This window comes from Acomys russatus, chromosome 13 (assembly GCF_903995435.1).
Source record: "Acomys russatus chromosome 13, mAcoRus1.1, whole genome shotgun sequence".
NCBI classification, from domain to species: Eukaryota; Metazoa; Chordata; class Mammalia; order Rodentia; family Muridae; genus Acomys; species Acomys russatus.
In genome coordinates, this window is record NC_067149.1 from 49,406,249 (window position 1) to 49,428,432 (window position 22,184).

The 22,184-nt window shown below is 40.3% G+C and overlaps 1 protein-coding gene across 1 annotated transcript in view; it reads left to right on the forward strand.

Annotated features, from left to right (window-relative positions):
• The first annotated feature begins 4,815 nt into the window (after nt 1–4,815).
• LOC127197670 (murinoglobulin-2-like) overlaps nt 4,816–22,184 on the forward strand; it is a 110,820-nt gene continuing 93,451 nt past the window's right edge. Inside the window, exons 1-11 of the mRNA XM_051155648.1 lie at nt 4,816–4,916; nt 6,069–6,252; nt 6,974–7,133; nt 7,245–7,297; nt 15,185–15,205; nt 15,473–15,641; nt 15,997–16,081; nt 17,069–17,177; nt 18,586–18,703; nt 18,855–18,964; nt 19,631–19,789. Of these exons, the coding sequence (XP_051011605.1) occupies nt 4,831–4,916; nt 6,069–6,252; nt 6,974–7,133; nt 7,245–7,297; nt 15,185–15,205; nt 15,473–15,641; nt 15,997–16,081; nt 17,069–17,177; nt 18,586–18,703; nt 18,855–18,964; nt 19,631–19,789 (1,254 nt within the window). The 5' untranslated portion in view covers nt 4,816–4,830. The remainder of the gene's footprint in view (nt 4,917–6,068; nt 6,253–6,973; nt 7,134–7,244; nt 7,298–15,184; nt 15,206–15,472; nt 15,642–15,996; nt 16,082–17,068; nt 17,178–18,585; nt 18,704–18,854; nt 18,965–19,630; nt 19,790–22,184) is intronic.

A 22,184-nucleotide genomic window follows, 5' to 3' on the forward strand; every position in this document is an offset into this window, starting at 1 on the left:
TGTTCTTTTTGTTTCTAATTTATTTATTTCCACCGTGAGTTTGATTATTTCCAGACATCTTCAGCTCTTGGGTATTTCTGCTTCTTTTTCTTTCCTAGGGATTCCAGATGTGTTGATAAGTTGCTTATGTGGGATGTTTCCGATTTCTTTTTAAATGGACATAGTGCTGTGAATTTTCCTCATAGCTCTGCTTTCAATGTGTCCCAGAAACTCATTTTCCTTGGATTTCAGGAAGTTCTTTACTTCTTCCCCGACCCAGTTGTCATTAAGTAGAAAGTTGTTTCATTTCCACGTTTGAGTAGGCTTTTTGTTATGTCTGTTGTTGTTGAACTCCAGCCTTAGACCATGGTGATCTGATAAGATACAAGGTTTTATTTCAAACTTCTTGTATCTGTTGAGGCTTGATTTGTGACCTACCATGTGATCAATTTTGGAGACGGTTCCATGGGGTGCTAAGAAAAATTACAATCCTTTGTGGTTGGGTGGAAAGTTCTGTAAACATCAGATTTAGAATTTTCTTTGATGGTTGTTTCAAGTTCTACGATTGTATTTTCTAGTCCAGAGATTCGATCCTCAATTTCTTGGATTCTGTTAGAGAAGGCCACCACTGTGTTGTTTGCTTTCTTCTTTAAGGCCTCTCAATCCTGCTTTTCTTCTGTCTGTGCTTTTGTCATAGTTTCCATTTTCATCTTCAGATCTTGAGCTGTTTTATTGATTTCTTTTATCTGTTTGTTTGTATTTTCCTGAATATCTTCCAGTGCCTCTCTATAGGTTTCTTTTATGTCTTCAGTGTGTTTGGTTGCTTTTTCTTGCTCTTGTTTACATATTTTACTCATTTCTTCCATTATCATCTTGATTACTAGGGATTTGAGGTCTTTTTCTTATATTTCGATTCTCTTTGGGTTCTCAGGGTGACTTTCATTGGAATAATTGGGATCTGGAGGTGCCGAATTGTTTTGGTTTCTGTTGTTTGTGTTCTTCTGCTGTCCTTTAGTCATTTTGCTGTCTCTGATATTGGGAGGTAGTTTGTGGTCTCCTTCACTGGTTGTTGAGAGTGGATAGTTGGTGACTGACTATAAGTCATGTGCCCTTGCCTGTGGGGATAAGGACATTCTTCCCTGGAACACGGAAGTGACCTGATTTTTCCTCCTAGAGACTTTGCTCTACACCTTAGGCTCCGGACTGGGTCAGCAGAGGTAGGCCTTTGCCTGGTCACTTTCAAGCTACTGCTGTGATTCAGACCACCTTTATAGGGCCCTGAACATGGGTGGTGTGAATTCAGGCTGAGCAGGTTGCTCGCAGCAGCCAGAGGTTCCCTGTCACCCCACTGTCAAATTCCTGCCTAGATCAGACCCACTAAGTTGCAGCAGATTTTCAAACCTGGGTATAGACACCTCAGGCCTGTTCAGCTTCTACTGAGAGCATAGGAGATCCTGCCTGGCCATGGGCACTGTACAAGCTGGGTTCTGTCTGCCCCAGTATGCAAGCTCAGGTGGCCCACAGACAGGGTTGAGTTCACATCATGAGCAGTGCACACTCTGGCTGGTCAAGTTGTTTCCAGCTGCACTGAGGTATGCCCGCCTTTCAGACCAAAGTATAAACACGTCAGGGCTGTCCAGCCTCTGACAAGAGCATGGGAGATGCTTCCAAACAAAGAAAACTGGCCAAGCCTGTTTCTATATACCCAAGTCTGCAGGCTCGGTCTGCTGTGTCCAACTCTGATTTGGAGCCATTACATCCATGGGCTGTGCACACTCTGGTTACGCAATGTGGTCCCCACTGCCTGGGCTTCCATGGAGCCCCATGGCCCTCCACAGACTGGTGTGGGAGGGGTCCAAGGATCATTTCACCTGTTCCTCTAGACTTCCCTAGACCTGGAGCTCCAATGTTCCACTGTCCCACATACAGAGTTCAGGCTTTGTATGCCAGCCTCAATCCAGATGGGATCTGTTCCTGCATCTAGAGAGAAGGCTAAGGACTTCCATGGGCTGCTGCTTCACCTGTGGACCAGGCCTGCCTGTGATCTGCACTGTGGGAAACCCCACTCACCTAGTGTTCTCTAGTTCTAGCATTCTGTGGCTCCCTGGTCCCTGGTTTCTATGCAGTAGATCAGATAGTGTGTGATAGGCGCTGCCAACTTGGAACTCCCCCTTTATCCTATTTCTTAACATTTCATTCCTTCTATTCTATTTCTTAAACTTCACTCCCAGGTCAGGACCTATTTCAGGTATGCATGTTACTATGTGGCCTGCTAACACAGGCCTGCAGCCAGCGACCAGTCAAGCTTAAAGTTCATCGTGAAGTGCCACTGATATTCTCCACTTATCAAAGAAACATAGCTACAAATTAGCTATTTGGTACTATCTTGTGACATTTACTAAGAAACAGAGCGTTTCAAAAAACTATCTTGATTACAATGACCTCAGGACCAGGTGCTGGGCAAAATAATTAGTAACAGAGCACTGACCTTTGCTGAGGAATGCATCTGTGTACTGATACCAAGCTAACTGCTTAAGAGTGATGACATTTGTTAATGTGCATTCTATACCTTGTACTGCTTCATTTAAAGTTGTAATTCAACTTATGACAACATTATCCGTACCTTGTAATGCTTATGTAAAAAAATGCTTCACTGATATTCTTGAACCTATTCCACGGGAAAATGTAGCCAAACACCACCCTCTGTTTCAGAAGGAAAAATGTATATAACCCTAGACTGCTTGCTTGAAAAATACACTCAGATGCAAACTCTCTAATGAGTTCCTCTGTGTGTAAAGTCACCTTATCTTCTGCCCACCAATACGTCAAGAACCCACGTTCCCAAGGATCAATCCTCAACTGAGAGAGAGAGAGAGAGAGAGAGAGAGAGACAGAGAGAGAGAGAGACAGAGAGAGAGAGAGAGAGAGATTGGCATGGGCTTTTGAAACCTCAAAGCTCACTCCCAGTGGTGTACTTCCTTCAGCAAGGTCACACTTCCTAATCCTTCTAATCCTTTCAAACAGTTCCATTCCTGGTGACCAAGCACTCAAACATATAAGCCTATGAGGGTAATTCCTATCCTGCATATTAAGAAAAAAGACAGTCATCTTAGAGGGTCAGCACCTTTTTTTAACCTAGCTGTAGTCCCTCTCCCTATTTGTCTGCCTACCAGAGAGTTGGTCTAACTCCTAGTCTTTTGGTTTGGAGCACCATCACAGCATACCTAGATAAGTGCACCAGCCATCCATAGGATTTCTAGGCCATTGGCCATTCTTTCAGGACAACACAAAAACTATTGTTCTAAACAGCATGATTTTTATATCGTTTCATTATTTAAATTATTTAAGGTTCTACTCCAAATTTTTTTTCCATTAGCCCTCTGATATTTAAGCTTGGGCTTACCTCAGCATTGTTATTCAAAAGATGTTCTTCCATTTCAGAAATGCCAGTGTTTCTCTCGTCTCTAGTCTCTTCCATATGCTTTCTTAAGTCTCAGATCTGTACCCTGCTTTTTCTTTCTACTGGAAAACTTCAAGTAGGACAGTGAAGCATGTCTGTTTCCTAACAAGAAGCTTTCTCTCAGTTCTGAGCCTGTGTTATGCACCATCTCAGATGGCAGGTCAAGCCATTTCATATTATGCTGTGTTGTTAAATCCTGTTCGGGTTTTAATAATAATAATAATAATAATAATAATAATAATAATAATAATAATAATAATAATAATAATAATAATGTAAGATAAAAAAGTGAATTACTTTTTCCATGGAATTTGCAGAAAAAGGGGCCAGTTCAGGAGTCAGTGAGGCTTCTAATTGATGATTAACTAGGGTTCAGAGGTAAGTCAATGAAATACAGAAGTTCTGTTTCTTTTTTCAAATGTTTACCTGCTTACCCTATGTGCCCTTCTAGTATATTCTTTCTGTTTACTTAATTCCTCAAGATTATAATTGATTTATCTTATGCTACACCTTCTTATCAACCCAATGTCAAAGAATCTTTACAAAAATAAACATCCCTATGATCTAGAGTAGAAAATGCTGATGTGCTTCCCAACTCATACCTTAATATACTTCCAAAGGAACTGAGTTGTAGCCCAAATATTACTCACCTCAGCATTTGAAGCAGTCACCTCTAGTTGCACAGCTTACATTTGTAATAGCGATAAGACTTCAAGAGTGTGCCTCTACACAAGATTTGTGGACTCCTGTCCTAACCCAGAAGCTTTAGGCATACTGACTTATAAGAGGTGAGGGTTTTCTCTTTCCCAGTAGCCACAATTCCCCCTTTTTACACATGAGACAAAGAAGAATAGATGCTTACATGATCAGAGACAGGAAATCTGACATTTTCCAGCCTAGACTACTCTACTTGCTCTCAAATGAGGAAAGAGAGGAATGGAGACATCACATCCCAGGGAGTGCTACTAGATTCTAGGTGAGTAGAAGCAGTGAGGTGGTAAACATCACTCGATCCTAGCACAGCCACCTACTGCAAAGATGTCCTGGTCATTAAGACTGAGAAACTCTGTTCTAATGCAGACTAAGCAGATTCTGTATGTGGTAAGGGTTCCATGGCCTTGACCCTTTACCAACACCACCCACCATCTGGCACCTTTCCTGAGGCTGTTTTAACCTATTTGAGTTGGACTGAGGCCACCACTGAGCACACTGACACTGACAGAGAACTCTTACCAAAAAAAGTCCACTTTTCTATTTGGACACCTTCGGTGGAGCTTCCAGTTTATACAGAACACTTGTAAATAGACTATTGTAGACTAGGGGAGTCTCTGGAAACAGTGTTAAAGAAGAGGACACAGAATCCCTGTCCTCTTGTTCTTTCTTCCTACACCATGTGGAAGAACAGACAGGTTCTGCCATGTCTCATTTCAGTTCTTCTTGCCTTCCTGCCTTCTCCTTCTTCAACCTATGGAAATCTGTAAGTACCACATAGGCCCTCTTCCATAGCACTCCTCCTCTAATCAAAAACCAATCATTTCCTTTTACAGCCCCTTATCCTGAGAATTTCGCTAATTTTTTTTTTTTTTGCTTTTTAATTAACAAATAATTATTGTATATATTTTTACAACTTTGGTACTACTTGATTCTATGTAATCTTTTCCTTTCCAGCTCTAAAGCAATCAGTATTACTACACTGAGGTGTGATGATTTAGAATAGCATTCCTCTCAGATACCAGTAGTATCTAAAATCCCAGTGATCAGAAACATTCTTATGCGTTGAAACTGTTTAACCACTTTCAAAATAAGCATTTAAATTGTTGGAACTCTGGGTTGGAAATCTGTAGCCTACAGTTTAACCTTGGTACAGGTAAGATTTTGGGCACACCAGAATGCTCTGTATGTTTGTGTCCTAAAATAACACTCTTGTTAGGATCAAAGACCTTGGATAAAACTTGCTATCTTGTGTCTAAAATATCCACATTATTGGAGTTAAACTGTTGAGTGACATTATTTTGTTTTTATGATTAGAAATATATATTTACAATAGTAAAAATAAAAGCAATCTGGTGATATTTTTGCATAGTGTCATATTACAGTGATGAGTTAGATCTTTGTCCTAGTTGGAAACAAAAGCTCTAATGCTAGGAAAAGATAGAGAGTACTCTTACAAACAGCCTTTGGCACTTGCACAACCGTAACATGAGTAAATTATGCAACTCTAAATTTCAGAGTCACATTATAAATCTTAGGTCAGAGAGCACCCAAAATTAAAAACAGGGTATTGAGTTATTTTTTCAAGAATTAAAAATGGTAAAGAATAATCCCAATACAGTTTTGAAAAAGAATAATTATTCTCCCTATATTATCACAAAAAGAAAATAAAACCCATCTAGACATGGCTCTTTAGTGAAGGAACTACTTGTCATTAAAACCTGACTTAGTGGATACCATTGCTGAAGCTGCATTGTTACCACTACAAAAATTAATAACCCTCCTGCCACCCTACTGTCATGCAATCAACCTGCCATCTCAGGCAGTAGACAAGTGGATGACAATGATTATTGTGATGAAACTACACTCGTGCACAATGAGATCTGTCATCAGCTGGCCTGAACTCCTTCCTTTCCAGGAAGTATATGGTGCTGGTCCCTTTCCAACTCCACACTGAGACTCCTGAGAAAATCTGCCTCCATTTCTTCCATGTGAATGATACAGTGACTGTAAGAACCTTCCTGCAGTCTAACCAGGGAAGCACAAACCTCTTCAATGGGCTTGTGGTTGACAAGGACATGTTCCACTGTGTTTCCTTCACTGTGAGTATTAGATGCCTGTTTCAATTTGTTTTATGAATTGATGTACATGTTTGTGTGAATACGCACATATGACATACATATATATTTCTAAAAAGAATATTAAGCGAGAAACACATTTGTGACTTCAAGACAACAGAAACTTAGAACTTGTACCTGATAAACAAATAACATAGATTTTCCCAATCCATAATGGGAAGAGACAATTCCCTCAAAAATCCTACCACCCAGGGGAAGGAGGGTTTTGCCAGCTCATAGTGCTTTCTGCCAGGGAATTACAAACTTTCAAACAGCTCTGTGGGTAATAAGGACCTCATCTCCTATGTGTAATTGATATCCCAAGTAATTGCTTGACTTCTTCAGGACCTATCTTCAAGACATCATTTTTACCACCCTTAATATATTATCTGATAATGCCTACCATGACTAATATATTGTCTTTCCCTCTACCTCAATTTCCGAGGTAGAGCTAATCTTCATTAAGATTATATTTAATCCTAAAATACTGTAATGTTGCTTCCATTGAGGCACACATAAAATATGTTTTCTTTTTATACTTTTTTTCTGACACTTTTTCCCTTTCACATGATACTTAAACAGAAACTAACAGACCCTCCCACCTCCATCTCCTTCCTGTGATGTGGAAGGGAATGAAGTGAAATAGGAAATCTAAGAACTGCATAGGGTCAGACAATAAGCGGTCTTGTTTTCTTCTCATACTCAGATCCCTGGGGCTTCCCTTTCTGATGAGATGGTGTCATTCTTTGTCGGCATCCAAAGACATATCTATGAATTAAACACAAAGGTAATGGTGCTGGTGAAGAACACAGAAAATGTTGACTTTGTCCAGACAGACAAACCGATGTACAAGCCAGGACAGACAGGTATGAAGCTCCATGGTGGGCAAAGAAATTACTATGCCATCCTGAATGTGGCACAGAAAAGGCCTAGGTCTCTGAACCTCACTAGAACATTCTCCCTCTCTTTTTTCCCAGTAAAATTTCGGATTATCTCTATGGATAAAAATCTACGCCCCCTGAATACGTTGGTGAGTCTTTTACTTGTGGACATTGGTAGGTTCACCAAGATGAAATGTTACTGCAATAATCTCATTTCCAGCCCCTTGCTAAGGTATGAATTGGTCTTGTTTTCTGTTCTGTTCTTTTGCATATTTATGTCACTTGCTGATTTGCCATTGGCCATTCTATGTCTTCTTTATATGTAGAAAACCTTATTTTGCAGTCTATTATTGGTTAACTCTCTCAGGGTTTTCTTTATACTTCATGAATATTTTTACTGTACAGAACCTTTTAGCTTGATCATGTACTGCAGTCATTTTTTGTAGTTAAGTTATTTTGTGCCATCCTTAAGAAATCCATTTCTAGCTTAATCAGGGTATTCATCACATCATCTTTTATTTTTATATCTTTCTTAGTGTTTAACATTTGGCTCCGTCTCTAAATGAACCTTTTAAGAATAAAGTTGCACTTTACAGACACTTGTCTTATGCACCTAGACAAGTTATTCACTCTCTACTATAAATAGAATCTTCTGTGATGGGGTATGGGAGACGTTTTCATCTATAACTACAAAGATAAACCAATGGCAGTTGGCTTCATACTATGTCTTGTAGCAGCATAATAATAATGGGTTACCCTGGGACCTATGACATGTCTAACCACAGGTCTGTGGCCCTATAATTATATCAAGTGTGTAGTTCATCTTAAATTGGTCGTTTACTTCCCTGGCATTTGTGCTACCATGACACCAGAAGGCATATCTTGCCTGGCCAGTGGTTCTCACAGTTGATACAGTTCACAGCTGGGTGAGACTGATGATTATTTTCCTCCTCTGGTAGTGTGCATAACACCTTCCAGCTCGAAGAAAGCTAGCCAGTGGGGATGATTGTTCCAGTCAGTACCAGCTTGACTATAGAATATGAAAGCCTAAATTGGGCATCTAAACCACATCATCTCCTCCAAAATGGCCCAGAGATTACTGTGTCAGGAAGGAAGGAAAAACTGTAAGAGCCCTAGGTGAATACTGAAGGAGAGAGAAAAATAGAAGGAAACATTACTCTAAACACAGCATAGCAGCTCCACATATGAACTTACAATTGTGTTAGCATGCACAAGCATGGGAATGTTAAGCCAGGCTAAACCCTAGCATGGAGAGAGGAGATGCATATGAAGGCCCACCCCTGAAGAGTTAGTGTCAGCTGACAGCTACTGGGAGAAAGTCAGTTGTATTTAAGAGTATAGACCCTGGTAAGTCAATCATACTTCAGTGGAAGTACACATAGCCAAGACTATGTGGACAGCACAAATCAGAATTAGTGCGGGGGGAGGGGAGAGAGAGAGAAGAGAAGAGGAGAGGAGAGGAGAGGAGAGGAGAGAGACGATCTGGTATGAGTTGTGGTAAGGTGTGAATACTATCATAAAACACTATACAAAGTTCTCAAAAAAAACTAGTTAAAAATTATATAAAATCATAATCCACTTTTACTTAACTTGTCCTTTAAAAATAACAAATTACAATAGACGCTATCTGTTGAAGAGTCTAAAGATTCTATTTATCTCATTAATCTGTTGTGTAATTCTACCAAGTATCTTTTTTCTCTTTTCTACTCTTTATTCTTCCTCTATACAAATCATCCAGATTGCAGCATCTCCTCCCTCCACTTCTGCCAGTCTCCCTCGTAAACTCCCTTCTCCTCATCATCCATTTCCCTTCAGAAAAGAGCAGCCCACCCAGTGATATCAATTGAACACGGTATAACAAGATGCGATTACACTAGGCCCTTATATCAAGGCGGAGCAAGGTAACCTAGTAGGAGGAAAATGGTCCCAAGAGCAAGCAAAAGAGTCAGAGATACACCCACTCCCACTGTTAGGAGAGCCTCATAATCCCCAAACTAAAAAACCACAGCATGTATGTAGAAGGCCATACACAGGTCCCACAGACTCCATTATGGTCACTTCAGTCTCTGGGGCCCTATGAATCCTGTTTAGTTGGTACTGGAGGTGGTGTTCTCCTGGTGCCCTTGACACTTCTGGTGCCCCCTCTTCTGGGGGCGGTTCTCTGAGCTCTGTTTGTTGTTTGACACTGGGTTTCTATATCTGTTCCCATTGGCTGCTGGAGAAAGCCTCTCTGATGATGACTGGGCGAGGTACTAATCCTATGAGAATAGCAGAATATCATTAGAAATAATTTCGATGACCCCCCTTTTTGTCAGTCCTATTTTGGTTCTACCCTTTGTCTCTGAGCCATCCAGCTTCTCATTCTTTACCATCCAGGCAGTATGGGGCATAGGCTTCCTCTCATGGCTTGGGCCTCAACATAGACTGTTCATTGGTTGGCAACTCCCACAAGCTCTGAGTCACTATTGCCCCAGCACATCTTGTAGGGAGGACAGGTTCTGGGTTGAAGGTTTTGTGGCTGGGTTACTGTCCCAGTCCCACCAATGGGAGCCTTGCTGGTTACAGAAGATGGCCAGTTCAGACTTCAGATCCTTCATTACTAGGAGCCCCACTAAGGTCATCCTCATAGATTCAAGAAAGTTTCCACTTGACTAGATTTCCATATCACCCCCACAAATCACCCAGTATTCCCATTATTTCTCCCCATATTCTTTCTCTCCTTTCCTCCCTCCCCTGCCTGACATCTCTTGTTTCCATCTCCTCACTCGATTATTCCACTGGCAAAATCTACTCTGTTTTCTCTCACCATGGAGATCCATGCATGCCCCCTAAAGCCCTCCTTGTTACTTAGTCTCTCTGGGCCTGTAACTGTAATACAATTATTCATTACTTTACAACTAATATACACAATGAGAACATGTCACGTTTGTCTTTCTGGGTCTGGATTTCCTCCCTGGGGGTGACTTTTTCTAGTTCCATCCTTCATTTTATATATATATGTGTGTGTGTATATATATGTGTATATATATATATATATATATATATATATATATATATATATATATATATATATATATATATATATATATACACATGTGTGTATGGTTCTTCTGGACAACCCTTAATCCATTTACTTATCTCTGTAAGATTATGACACTGTAAAGTTTCCAGTGTAGGTCATTGGCTTAATTAGGGTATTAATGCTGTGACAGGACACCATGATGATGACAACTCTTATATGTAAAAAATTTAAAATTTAAAAAATAAACTTTTAATTGGAGCTGGTTTGTAGTTTCAGAGGTTTAGTCCATTATCATTGTGGCAAGAAGCATGGTGGTGTGCAGGTAGACATGGTGCTGGAGAAGGAGCTGTGAGTTCTACATCTTGATCTGCTGGCAGCAGGAGACTGTGTGCACCTGGGCTTAGCTTGAGCATTTGAGACCTCAGAGACCTGCCCTCAAAGTGACCCATTTCCTCCAACAAAACCACACTTACTCTGACAAGGATGCACTTCCTAATAGTGCCAATCCCTATGAGACAAGCACTCAAACACATGAGTCTATGGGAGCCATTCCTATTAAAACCACCATAGTGTTGACTCTCTTCCTTGACTGTCTTCCTAGTACTTTGTGTGTCGCTGTCACTGTGTATTACATGTTCATTTGTATGCACACGTGTGTCTGTGTGTGTGTGTGTGTACATATGTGTGTGCTATCCAGAAGACACCCTTAGTGTGTGAGTTTTGAGGTGCCATACACCATGGGCTCTGAGTCAGACTATCTCATGTTCTGGGGATTTATGACAAGGCTAGCCTGCCTGGCCAGTGACCCCCAAAAGTTGTCTTTCTCTGCTTCTCCATCTAAGACTACAGCAGGCATTTGTATCTGCTTTTTATGTGGATTTTGCACATAAAAGCACGTCTTTATACTCCAGTGCCTATCATGTTACCAACTGCCTCTCACTCCTATCTTTCACCTCCCAGTTTCACAATAGTTACCACACTTTCATTTTTATTTTGGGTAAATTCACTTCCATGAATTAATCCTTTCTTCAGAATCTCTTCAACTGCTCCTGGATGTTCTATATTGACTTTGCTATCAGGTTTCAGCTCTACAATCAGCCTAGGAAGTTTGATTGAGTTCTTAACAACCTATATTGATTTAGAAAAAGTGTGAACCCTTTAATAATAAATGTTTCTGTCTAGTACACATAATATCTACACATTATTTTAGATTTCCTTTTATAAATTTCCTAATTACAATGTTTTTTTAGGCTAACTGGATTTCTTAGTTGACTTATTCCCCAAACTGTAATTTTCATCAACAAATGGAGTTTATAGAATTTACAGTTTGTTGTGTTCATTTTCAATGAAGTTAAGATTTTTCTATGTATCCTATTACTTTTTTCCCCATTTCGATCTTGCTGAATTCATTAGTCAAAATAACTTATCTTGATTCCAATAGCTTTTGTGTGTCGGATATAAAGTGATCTTGCTGCTACTGTGTAGGGTTCATTTTTCTGTGAATCAGAGAAGTAAAAGGCAGGAAAAACCTTGAACACAGTGGGCAGTGTCAGCCATGGAAGAAAGGCTTTCATTAGAGGTGAGGAAATACACATAACAGGCACATGAGAGAGAAGACCCTCTACAGAGGGGGTCTGGGAGTCCTGTCTTTTTCTAAGGGCTGGGTGGAGTCTTTCAGGATCTTTGAGAGGTCTTTCTTCCCTAATATACGGTTGATCATTTTCAACAAAGACCAAGACTGTAGAGTAAAGTTGTCCTGGTCTTGCCTTGCATATGTCAGATCAGCCCACTGCAGATATTATCCCCATTACTAGGAGGTAGAGCCTTTAGATCTCTGTCTCAGATCAGGAGTGTGAAGGAGGAGCCAGAATTCCACCATTTTAATTGTCTTTTTGTGGCATCTCATTCTATCTGTCTACCTACCAGGTATTGGTCTAATTTTTGGTTCCTTACTCTGATAGTAACAATCCTACTTCTTCACTCACAGTTCTTTGCTGGCCATATAGGCCAGAGCCTCCAGGAAGATATCAAAAGATAACATATGTAGGACTTTTGTGAAAATTTCTTACTTCACACTTACTTTGCAGTGTCAATTGCCCTTTTTAAAAAAAAGACACGATTTCACCATGTAATTCTTGCTGGTCTAGAAGTCTCTATGTAGACCAGTTCATAGAGGTCCACCTGCCTCTGCCTCCTGGTTTCTGGTATTATAGCATGTGCCACCTGTAGGCCCTATTTTCTTATCAATTATATTTTATTATCCACATTAAATGAGCCTACCTCCCTAACATTCCCACTAACCCAAACAATCAGAAAAGAATATTAAAAACACTACAATGAAACCTTAAGGATATCAGTCCCTGCCATAGTCAGCAGGATTTCAGCAGACCAGCAATTCTACCAAAGTTGCTGCTGGAAGCAGGAGCAGCAGCTGGAACCTCAAGCCTCAGCTGGAGTCCAAAGCCTTGAACCGTTCCCTGGAGAAGTTCTCTTTAGGAGCCTCTTGAAGTACACTGATGAACAGCCAAAACCCAAGTCCCAACCAAAAAGCCTCCTCTCCTGTTTTGGACTCATCTATACATATCCTCTCAGTCTGTTCAAGGGTGTTTTTCACCAAGCTCCCCTACGAAGTATTTCAACTTCTATGTGGAAAAACATCCTGCTTTCTCAGACCTAATTGGTAAATATCCAGCCCTCTTCTCTGTCCCACATTTGGGATCAAAACAGAAACAGGTTTATCTCCCCTTCAGCCAACACGATGCATGCCTGGATCAAGTACTTAAACAATGTTTTTAAAGTCTGTTTAGTCAACAAGTACCTCCTTTTTTGTTTTTCTTTTTTCCCCTTGGTTCATCCTGATCTTATAAAATTCAAACTGCAGTTTGCAATCTCATCTTCTTCAGTACTTAAAGGTGAGAGTGAGACCAGGAAAGATAAAAAGGCATTAGTCCTAAGTGCCAAATTGTTCAGAAAGTCAAGAAATAAGGCACACAAAGAGAGATCAGCAGAAAACGGAGAGTCACTAGTGTCTTGGAATCAAGTCACACTATGATAAGTGCTTTAACTTCGGTTTCTTAATTGGTTTATAGAGCAGTAAGTTTCCCTCTGGTTTTTTCATAGATTTTTTTTTTGTTGTCCCTCCCACGCTCCCCTCCCATCTCTCCCATCCAACACACTCATTCCTGCTTAAACTTTCTGCCCCTCCAAGTGTACCTATGCATTGATTACACCTATGTCATTCCATGTCCCCTGCCTTGAGGGATATTCCAGCCCAGTGGCCCTCTTCTTGTTTCCTTGCTTTCATGGGTACTCAAGGTTAAACATGTAACTCTAAATATTTAGAGTGAGTAACCACATATGAGATAGAACATACAGCAATTATTTTTCTGTGCCTGGTTTACATTGTAATTTTTCTAGTTTTATCCATTTGCCTGAAAATTTTGTGATTTCATTTTTTATACCTGAATAAAACTTGATAGTGTATGTGTCATCGGTCATTGTCATGACTCATCTTTCTATACTTTCAGAAATGATTTTTGCATCACTGAAATTCGCTACGACAGTCATTGTTTGCTTCGTTATCAACCACTAGAAATAGATGCGGGTTTTTTTGTTGTTTTTGTTTTTGTTTCTTTGCTTTTTGAGGCAGAGTTTTTCCGTGTATCTTTGGCTGTCCTGGACTTGCTTTGTAGACCAGGCTGGCCTCAAACTCAAAGAGATCTGTATACCTCTGCCTCCTGAGTGATGGAATTAAAGTCATGCACCATTGTGCTCTGCTAAAACTTTCTTCTTCTTCTTCTTCTTCTTCTTCTTCTTCTTCTTCTTCTTCTTCTTCTTCTTCCTCTTCCTCTTCCTCTTCCTCTTCCTCTTCCTCTTCTTCTTCTTCTTTCTAATCCTCCTCTTCCTCCTCCTCCACTTTTCCAGACAGGGTTTCTCTGTATATCCTTAGCTGTCCTGGACTTGCTTTGTAGACCAGGCTGGCCTCAAACTGACCAAGATCAACCTGCCTCTGTTTTCCCAAGTGCTGGGATTACAGGCTTGCACCACCACATGCTGCTATGGCTGTCTTCTTTAAGTTTATGCTCACCTATGATAAGTTTGCCTGTTCAGACACCTCAGTTACTACAAAACCTTAAATGACTTTGCCACTGTCTGTCTTTACTGTATAGACATCACCTAACCAACAAGAAACATGTCGCCTGCAAAACCCCTGAACATGCAGTTCTTGCCTTAGTCAGCAGCAATTCTCCTCTGAAGCAAGAGCAGCTATTGAGCCCTTTTCTTCTTGGTATTTCTCAGGCAGGAGTCAGGCAGGAGTTTGTTCTGTTGAACTGTGTTCAGGAGGTGTATATTGAGTACACATGCTAATCCCTTTGTAGCTCAATAGACAAGAAATGGGAAGCCAGTGCCTTGCCCAGGCCACCCCCAAGTTATACATTGTGAATGGATATATTTTAAATGAATCACCCTACTTCACACTACAAATATTCCTGATCTGAACAGCAAAATTCTGTACTCTCCACACTGTGAAAGCCCAGGGTGTGTCTGAAAGCAGATCAGAGAAATTGTACTGATAATGTTCCACAGTTCCATTTCTCAATGGAGTGTTTCATGTGACTTGAATATTTTAGAACACACACTTAAAATGTCTCCTTAGTAGTTAGTTGGCTTGCAATTGACTTTGTTACTGAATATTAAGTTCACCAAATTCTGGCTTAAACTCCTGTCATGAAGCCCATTGTATAAATCTATTGAATTTGTTCTATCTGAGAAAGTTCTAATCCTGTGGTTCTCAACCTTCCTAATGTTGTGATTATTTAATATAAAATCCTCATGTTGTGGTGACGCCAACATAAAATTACTTTTATTGCTACTTCATAACTGTAATTTTGCTACTGATATGAATCATAACATAATTCTTTTTACAGACAGGTTTACCAAAGGGGTGGTGACCCCCTGTTCTATATTAACATTGCTTTTCCTTTTGTTTCAGTTTCCTCTGGCTTACATTGAGGTAAGAAACTTAAATGTTTCATATTTAGAAAGAATTCACTGTTCTTGAAGTAACTTGATGTTGGAATGTTGCAGAATTAGTATAGGTCAGCAACCTACTGCCATTCGACATAACTGGTTTGTTATATCCCACATTACATTTATTTTTCCTTTCCCCAAAAGAATATTAGCAAGCTCACAAATGCTTCCATCATGAGCACATTGCCACCATGAGATGTGTTGTACTTAGTACTTCAATAACTAAGGCAAATTACAATCTGTTTCACAGGATCCAAAGATGAACCGAATTATGCAGTGGCGGGATATCAACACAGAGAATGGGTTTAAGCAACTGTCTTTCAGCCTTTCATCAGAGCCCATCCAGGGCTCCTACAAGATAGTGATACAAAAACAATCAGGAGTAAAGAAACAGCACCCCTTCACTGTGGAGGAATTTGGTATGGATCAGGAAGACTGGCAAGGGAAAGCGGATGCCATGAGTTTCCAGTTACCATGAGCCGAGTGCTTTTGAACAAATTGAGTTCCAAATATGTAAGGCTAGGTTTCATCTAACTCTAGCAACATGGACCTTCTAGAAAGTTCTGGGGTTTTCAGAAGCAAATACTTTGGTTTTCCTACTTAAGTAGATATCTCTGTGATGTGCAAGAACTGACATAATCTGTAATCATTCAACATCTAAGTTTAGTGGGGGGGGATGGGTTACCTTCATAATGTGAAATAACCGATTCTGCGCAGACACTGGCCATTTAGGCAACTAGGAAAGTCATTTTCCCCTCCTCTCTCTCCCAATAGTGCTTCCTAAATTTGAAGTTCGAGTCAAGATCCCAAAGGCCATCTCTATAAAGGACGAAAAAATGAATGTGACTGTATGTGGAATGTGAGTTATTTGCTTTTTGTTCTTCTATCCTTAAGAATGTACTTGGACCCAGAAAAAAACCGGGATAATGCCTCATTGTAGAACATGTATAAATGCAATGCCCACCAAGAATGTTCCCCTCTGGTGCTCGTCTCTTCTTCTTCTCCATTACTGCTCTGCGGCAATTCCTGCTCACTTGCATGTGTTGCTCATGTTAATTCTGATGACACCAATGATAAGATCAATTGTGTGAGGTGGTAGAGTCCCTCTCTTTGGAGACATGAAGGTGCCTAATAAATTCCACTGACCCATGTAAAAAGAATCCAAGAATTGGATTATGGCATCTTTCTGACCTATTATGGGTTGACAGAAAGACTAGAGAAACAAGAACTCCCAGTCTGACTCCAACTCCAGCTACTACTGCCCAAGTTTAACTGATAAACAGCATGCTTTTTCAATGTGCATTTCCATACCTGATAATTAAGGATCTTGGAGTACATGAAGTAAAATTGCCATGTAAGTTCGCAGTCAGCATAAGTCAAACCACACTAAAGAAATTTGCAAATGTGTCCAAATCAAACAGAAGAGACACACCTTAGCTTACTTTGCTTGTCATTAAAAAAAATAAACATACTTTAAAACAAACATGGTGAGAAAGAAGACAAAAGATTAAGAAGGTGTGTAAAATAGCTCAAAGTCATTCTCCCATGCTCACCATTCATCTCAGGTGAATAGAAACACCCTCACTTACTAGCCGAGGTTTGTGATTTGGTTAGCCAATTTTTTCAGAACCACAAAAGTGAAAAAGTGAGTGTCTCCCATAGCAGAGCTAAATCCTTAATATATATTTTAAAAGTTTCTGGTGGTAATAATGGGCCATATGTGCTGTCACTATGGCACTAGACACAGTCCATCTGTTACAAATTGGCAGTGAGAACTATGGCTGCTAAGATGGTGGATCTCTGCTTTACAAAGACCCTTGGCCTGTCTGACCTTATGTTCTGACAGATATACCTATGGGAAGCCTGTCCCAGGACATGTAAACATAAGCATATGCCATAAATGTCAGCACTTCAGCTTTGAGGAAGACTGTGGATGCAAAAAAGTCAATTACCAGGTAAGTAAAAACTGTTCAAAGTCCTGTTTTTAATACCCAGGGTTAACTATCACAGATATGCAGACAGCAAAGCTGAGAGGAAAAGCATCCTCAGATATTGAAAGAGGATGTTCTGAAACCTCAGGGTAGTTCAGTGATGAAACCCTAGCCAGGCATCTGTGCAAGCCCCAGGACCCCCTCCCTAACAAAAGGGATAGTCCTGTGGCCTACTAGTATTAAAAGGATGTTTCAACAACTTTACTTGGCCACCACATTCATTTTTGTATATAGTCATTGTACAAAATAGTAGGATTATGGCATATTCACACGTGAGTTATCGTGTATTTTAACCATATTCCCTTGTCCCACTGCCACCTCTGCTGTCTTGTGTCCTTGCTCCTGTGTGTCCTTCTCCTCTTCCTATGTAGCCTCCACTACTTTCCTGCCTTACAGACTATTCTTTGGAAGTATATTTTAATTAGCACATATAAAATGTACGTATATTACACATGAAACAATAGGCTTCTTGACAGTATATTCATTCATGTGTATTACATACTTGTTTGCTTCCTTCATTACCTACCTGATTCTCTCCACTCTTCCTCCTCCTGCCAGACCCTTCCTCTTCCCAAATGGAACAACTTCTATTCTGCTGTCTTTCTTGTTTTGTTTTGTTTCATCCTCACATAAGACAGAAGACATGCACTGTCATGTTCCTGAGTCTGGTACACCTTGTGAAAGGTGATAAACTCCATGCCCATACTGTTCTCCTCCTCAGTTTCAATTATCCACTCACTAGTTGATGGGCTCACTTGTATGTGAACCCCATAAATGACCAGTATGTATATGAATGCATTTTGGTATGCTGATAAATCTTCCTTTTATGTATTCCTGAGAGCTGCTCATGTGGTCCTTTGACCTTTCCTTTTCTGAGGCGCTTCTACACCAGGTTGTAGTCCACCCACAGCATTTCAAGTACAGACGGGGTGAGATCCTGTGCTCACAGAAAGGTGTTAAGGAATCCAGGAATGTTGAACATGTGGGGTTGTCTCCTCAGTGGAAGAGATGTATACCTGTTTCCACACAAAAAGCTGGTTATACATATAGTTAATGTCCTGGTGACCTGTATCTGTAGGGTCAGGCCATACCTCAGTGTATCCCAGATTCATCTTTCTAGATCTTTCTCCTGAGCACTTTTGGTCAGTCAATAAAATCCTTCCTTATGGGAGATGTTACTTGTACATTACAACAGCTTGGGTGACCTCTGTGCTATCTGTAGGGCCAGGCCACTCCCATGTTTATAATCAGGTCACCATGCTGTACAGCACTAAAGACTCACTTTTCTGAAAGAAGTCTTCACATGTGGGTTTGTGTTGAGCATCAGTCTGACCAGTGCCCCCTATTACCCTGTTTTTATCTTGCATATCAGCTAGACAACACAGGCTGCATCACACAAGAAGAAAGCATTACTATGTTCGACCTAAATAAAAGATATATTCAAGCCCAGCATTTTCATGTGGATGCGAAGGTTATTGAAGAGGGAACAGGTATGTGAGTAACCTGACAATATAGAAAATGAAATTGTGAAATTGTCTCCTGTTCACATCAAGATGGTAGTAAAAAGGATGTAGAAAAGGGACATAGAATGCAAGCAGCTATCTAACTGACTTTCAATGTTATTGCTAATTTCTTTTTCAGGATTGGAGTTCAGTGGATCTGGAACAACAAAAATTGAAAAAATCGTAACCAAACTCGTATTTGTGAAAGCAGAGTCACACTTTAGACACGGGATTCCCTTTCTTATGAAGGTAAAGTACTCTTTGGTTCTTAGATGCTCTCCAGCTGCATGGTGATTCCTCACCCTGGACCATTCTGCTCAATGTTAACCTTGCCTGATGTCGTTGGTTGTCAAACAAGAAGTGTAGCTTATTGGGAGAGCCTGTCCTTCACATGCTTGAGTGCGTGACTTCAATTCCTAGAACTAAACTCAAGACTTAGAAAGGCCATCAAGAATCAGGTCTAAAACATAAGTAGCATATTTTTATGTATAACTACTGTACTTGAAAATCATAATACCCAAAGTGTCACTGTTTCAATGATAAAGCAACACGTGCTACATATCCATGATAAATCCATGCTCTCTATTGGCCTCAGGGCCCCAACAAGTATCTTGTGATGATTCACACCACCTGCTTCCCTTAGTTCACACTGAGCCTGTCAATAGTTTCTTATGAGTAACAAGTAAGTATGAAGTATCTATAAAGAGTTAAGAATATGATATGTTGGGCCTCTGTGCTTTCACAGCACAACCAGTCTAATAGTGTAGACATGAAAGTGTTAGGTTTTGGTAAGACAATGTTTTTGCATGCTGAACTAGTTAGTGTATTTTTGGATCTTCATAGAACACTTATAATCTTATAATCTATGTATTATTACCATACCTACACTATGCTTTTCTTCCTTGTTCAATTTAGGTCCGCCTCGAGGATCTCCAGGGCACTCCTATTCCAAATGAGCAAGTCTTCTTCAAAGTACAATCTGGCTACTCCCATGCTACCACCACTGACCATCATGGCCTGGCAGAGTTCTCCATCAACACCACTGGCATTGGGGGTCATTCCCTCAGTATCAAAGTAAGTAAGAAATGAGAGCATAAGACACAAGGTGAGGTTTTGTAACAGCTTGAACTTGATAATGTGTAGTTTAATAAAAAGAAATATTCCAGGCCAAATTTTCAATTTTTTTGAATCTTATTACTTTATTCAGATTACAGCTCAATGGCCATCCCATCACTTGTATCCTCCCATTCCTCCCTCCCTACCTCCCGCTTTGACTCTATTCCCCTCCACAAGGTCTATGACTGAGGGGGACCTCCTGCCCCACTATATGGTCATTGGCTATCAAGTCTCATCTTGGTTTCCGGCTTATTTGTTCTTTGAGTGCTGCCAGGCTTCCTCACCGAGGGGAGGTGGTCAAATATGGAGCACCAGAGTTCATGTCAAAGACAATCCCCACTCTCGGCATAACTGTGCAGAATGTCCTGTTCATTGGGTAGATAGGAGTAGGGGTACGATATTTACTAATGTATTGTCCTTGGTTAGTGCAGCAGTTTGAGCAGACCCCCCTGGGCCCCAATCCACCCATCATGATGTTCTTCTTGTAGGTTTCTAGAACTCTGAGCGTCCTTCTATTTCCCCATCTCCTACATTTCTCTTACCTAGAGTCTCAGTAAGATGTCCTCACATCTATCCCGATCTCCTGGTAAGTGAAGACTTATGTGGGGGATGCCTTTTGGGCTAGTGCCCAATTATAAGTGAGTATATACCATGTGAGTCTTTCTGCTTCTGGGTTAACTCACTCAGTATGATGGTCTATAGTCTCATCCATTTGCCCACAAATTTTGGGATTTCCTTGTTTTTAATAGCTGAGTAGTATTCCATAGTGTCAATGTACCACAGTTTCTTTATCCATTGTATGTTTGTATGCATCTTCTTCTTTATTTGGGAAAATTTTCTTATATGATTTTGTTGAAGGTATTTTCTGGGTCTTGGAGTCGGCTCTCTTCTCTTTCCTCGATACCTATTATTCTCAGGTTTCATCTTTTCATGGTGTCCTTGATTTCTTGGATATTTTGTGTCGGGAATTTTTCAGATTTAGCATTGTCTTTGATAGCTGTTTTGAGTTCTATAATTGTATCTTCTAGTCCCGAGATTCGTTCCTCCATTTCCTGGATTCTATTAAAGAAGCTCACTTCTGTGTTGCTCACTTTCTTCTCTAAGGGCTCTCATTCCCGTTTTTCTTCTCTCTGTGCTTTTAATCACTGTTTCCACTTTCATCTTCAGATCCTGAACTGTTTTATTTATTTCCTTCATCTGGTTGTTGGTATTTTCCTGAATTTCTTCCAGTGCCTCTCTATTCGACCTGTTTGGCTGCCTCTTCCTGCATTTGATTATGGATTTTGTTTCCTTCATTATCATCTTTATTACTAAGGTTTTGAGATCATTTTCTTGTATTTAGATTGTGTTTGAGTTCTCAGGGTTACTTTCTTTGGGATAGCTGGGATCTGGGGATGACGAGTTGTTTTGGGTTTTGTTGTTTGCATTCCTATGTGTTCCTTTAGTCATCTTTTTTTATTTATTTTTAATTTATTTATTTCCTTTTTTATTATTAATTTATTCAAATTACATCTCAGTTGTTAGCTCATCCCTTGTATCCTCCCATTCCTCCCTCCTGTTCCCCCCCCCTATTCCCCTCCCCTATGTCTGTGACTGAGGGGGACCTCCTCCCCCTGTATATGCTCATAGGGTATCGAGTCTCTTCTTGATGACCTATTATCCTTCCTCTGAGTGCCACCAGGCGTCCCCATCCAAGGGACATGGTCAAATATGTGGCCAGAGTTTGTGTGAAAGTCAGATCTCCTTCTCCACTTAACAGTGGAGAATGTCCTGTCCATCAGCTAGTCTGGGTAATAACCCAATAGAGAAATGGGGCTCAGAACTGAACAGAGAATTCTCAACAGAGGAATATCAAATGGCTGAGAAACACTTAAAGAAATGCTCGACCTCATTAGTCATCAGAGAAATGCAAATCAAAACGACACTGAGATTCCATCTTACACCCATCAGAATGGCTAAGATCAATAACTCAGCTGACACCACAGGGTGGCCAGGATGTGTAGAAAGAGGAGCACTCCTTCATTGCTGGTGGGAATGCAAACTAGTACAACCACTTTATAAATCTATCTGGCGCTTTCTCAGAAAAATGGGAATAGGGCTTCCTCAAGACCCAGCTATTCCACTCCTTGGAATATACCCAGAAGATGCACTACCACACAATAGGGACATATGCTCAGCAATGTTCATAGCTGCCTTATTCATAATAGCCAGAACATGGGAACAGCCTAAGTGTCCCTCAGTAGAAGAATGGATAAAGAAACTGTGGTACATTTACACTATGGAATACTACTCAGCTATTAAAAACAAGGAATTTCCAAAATTTGTGGACAAATGGATTGAACTAGAAATTATC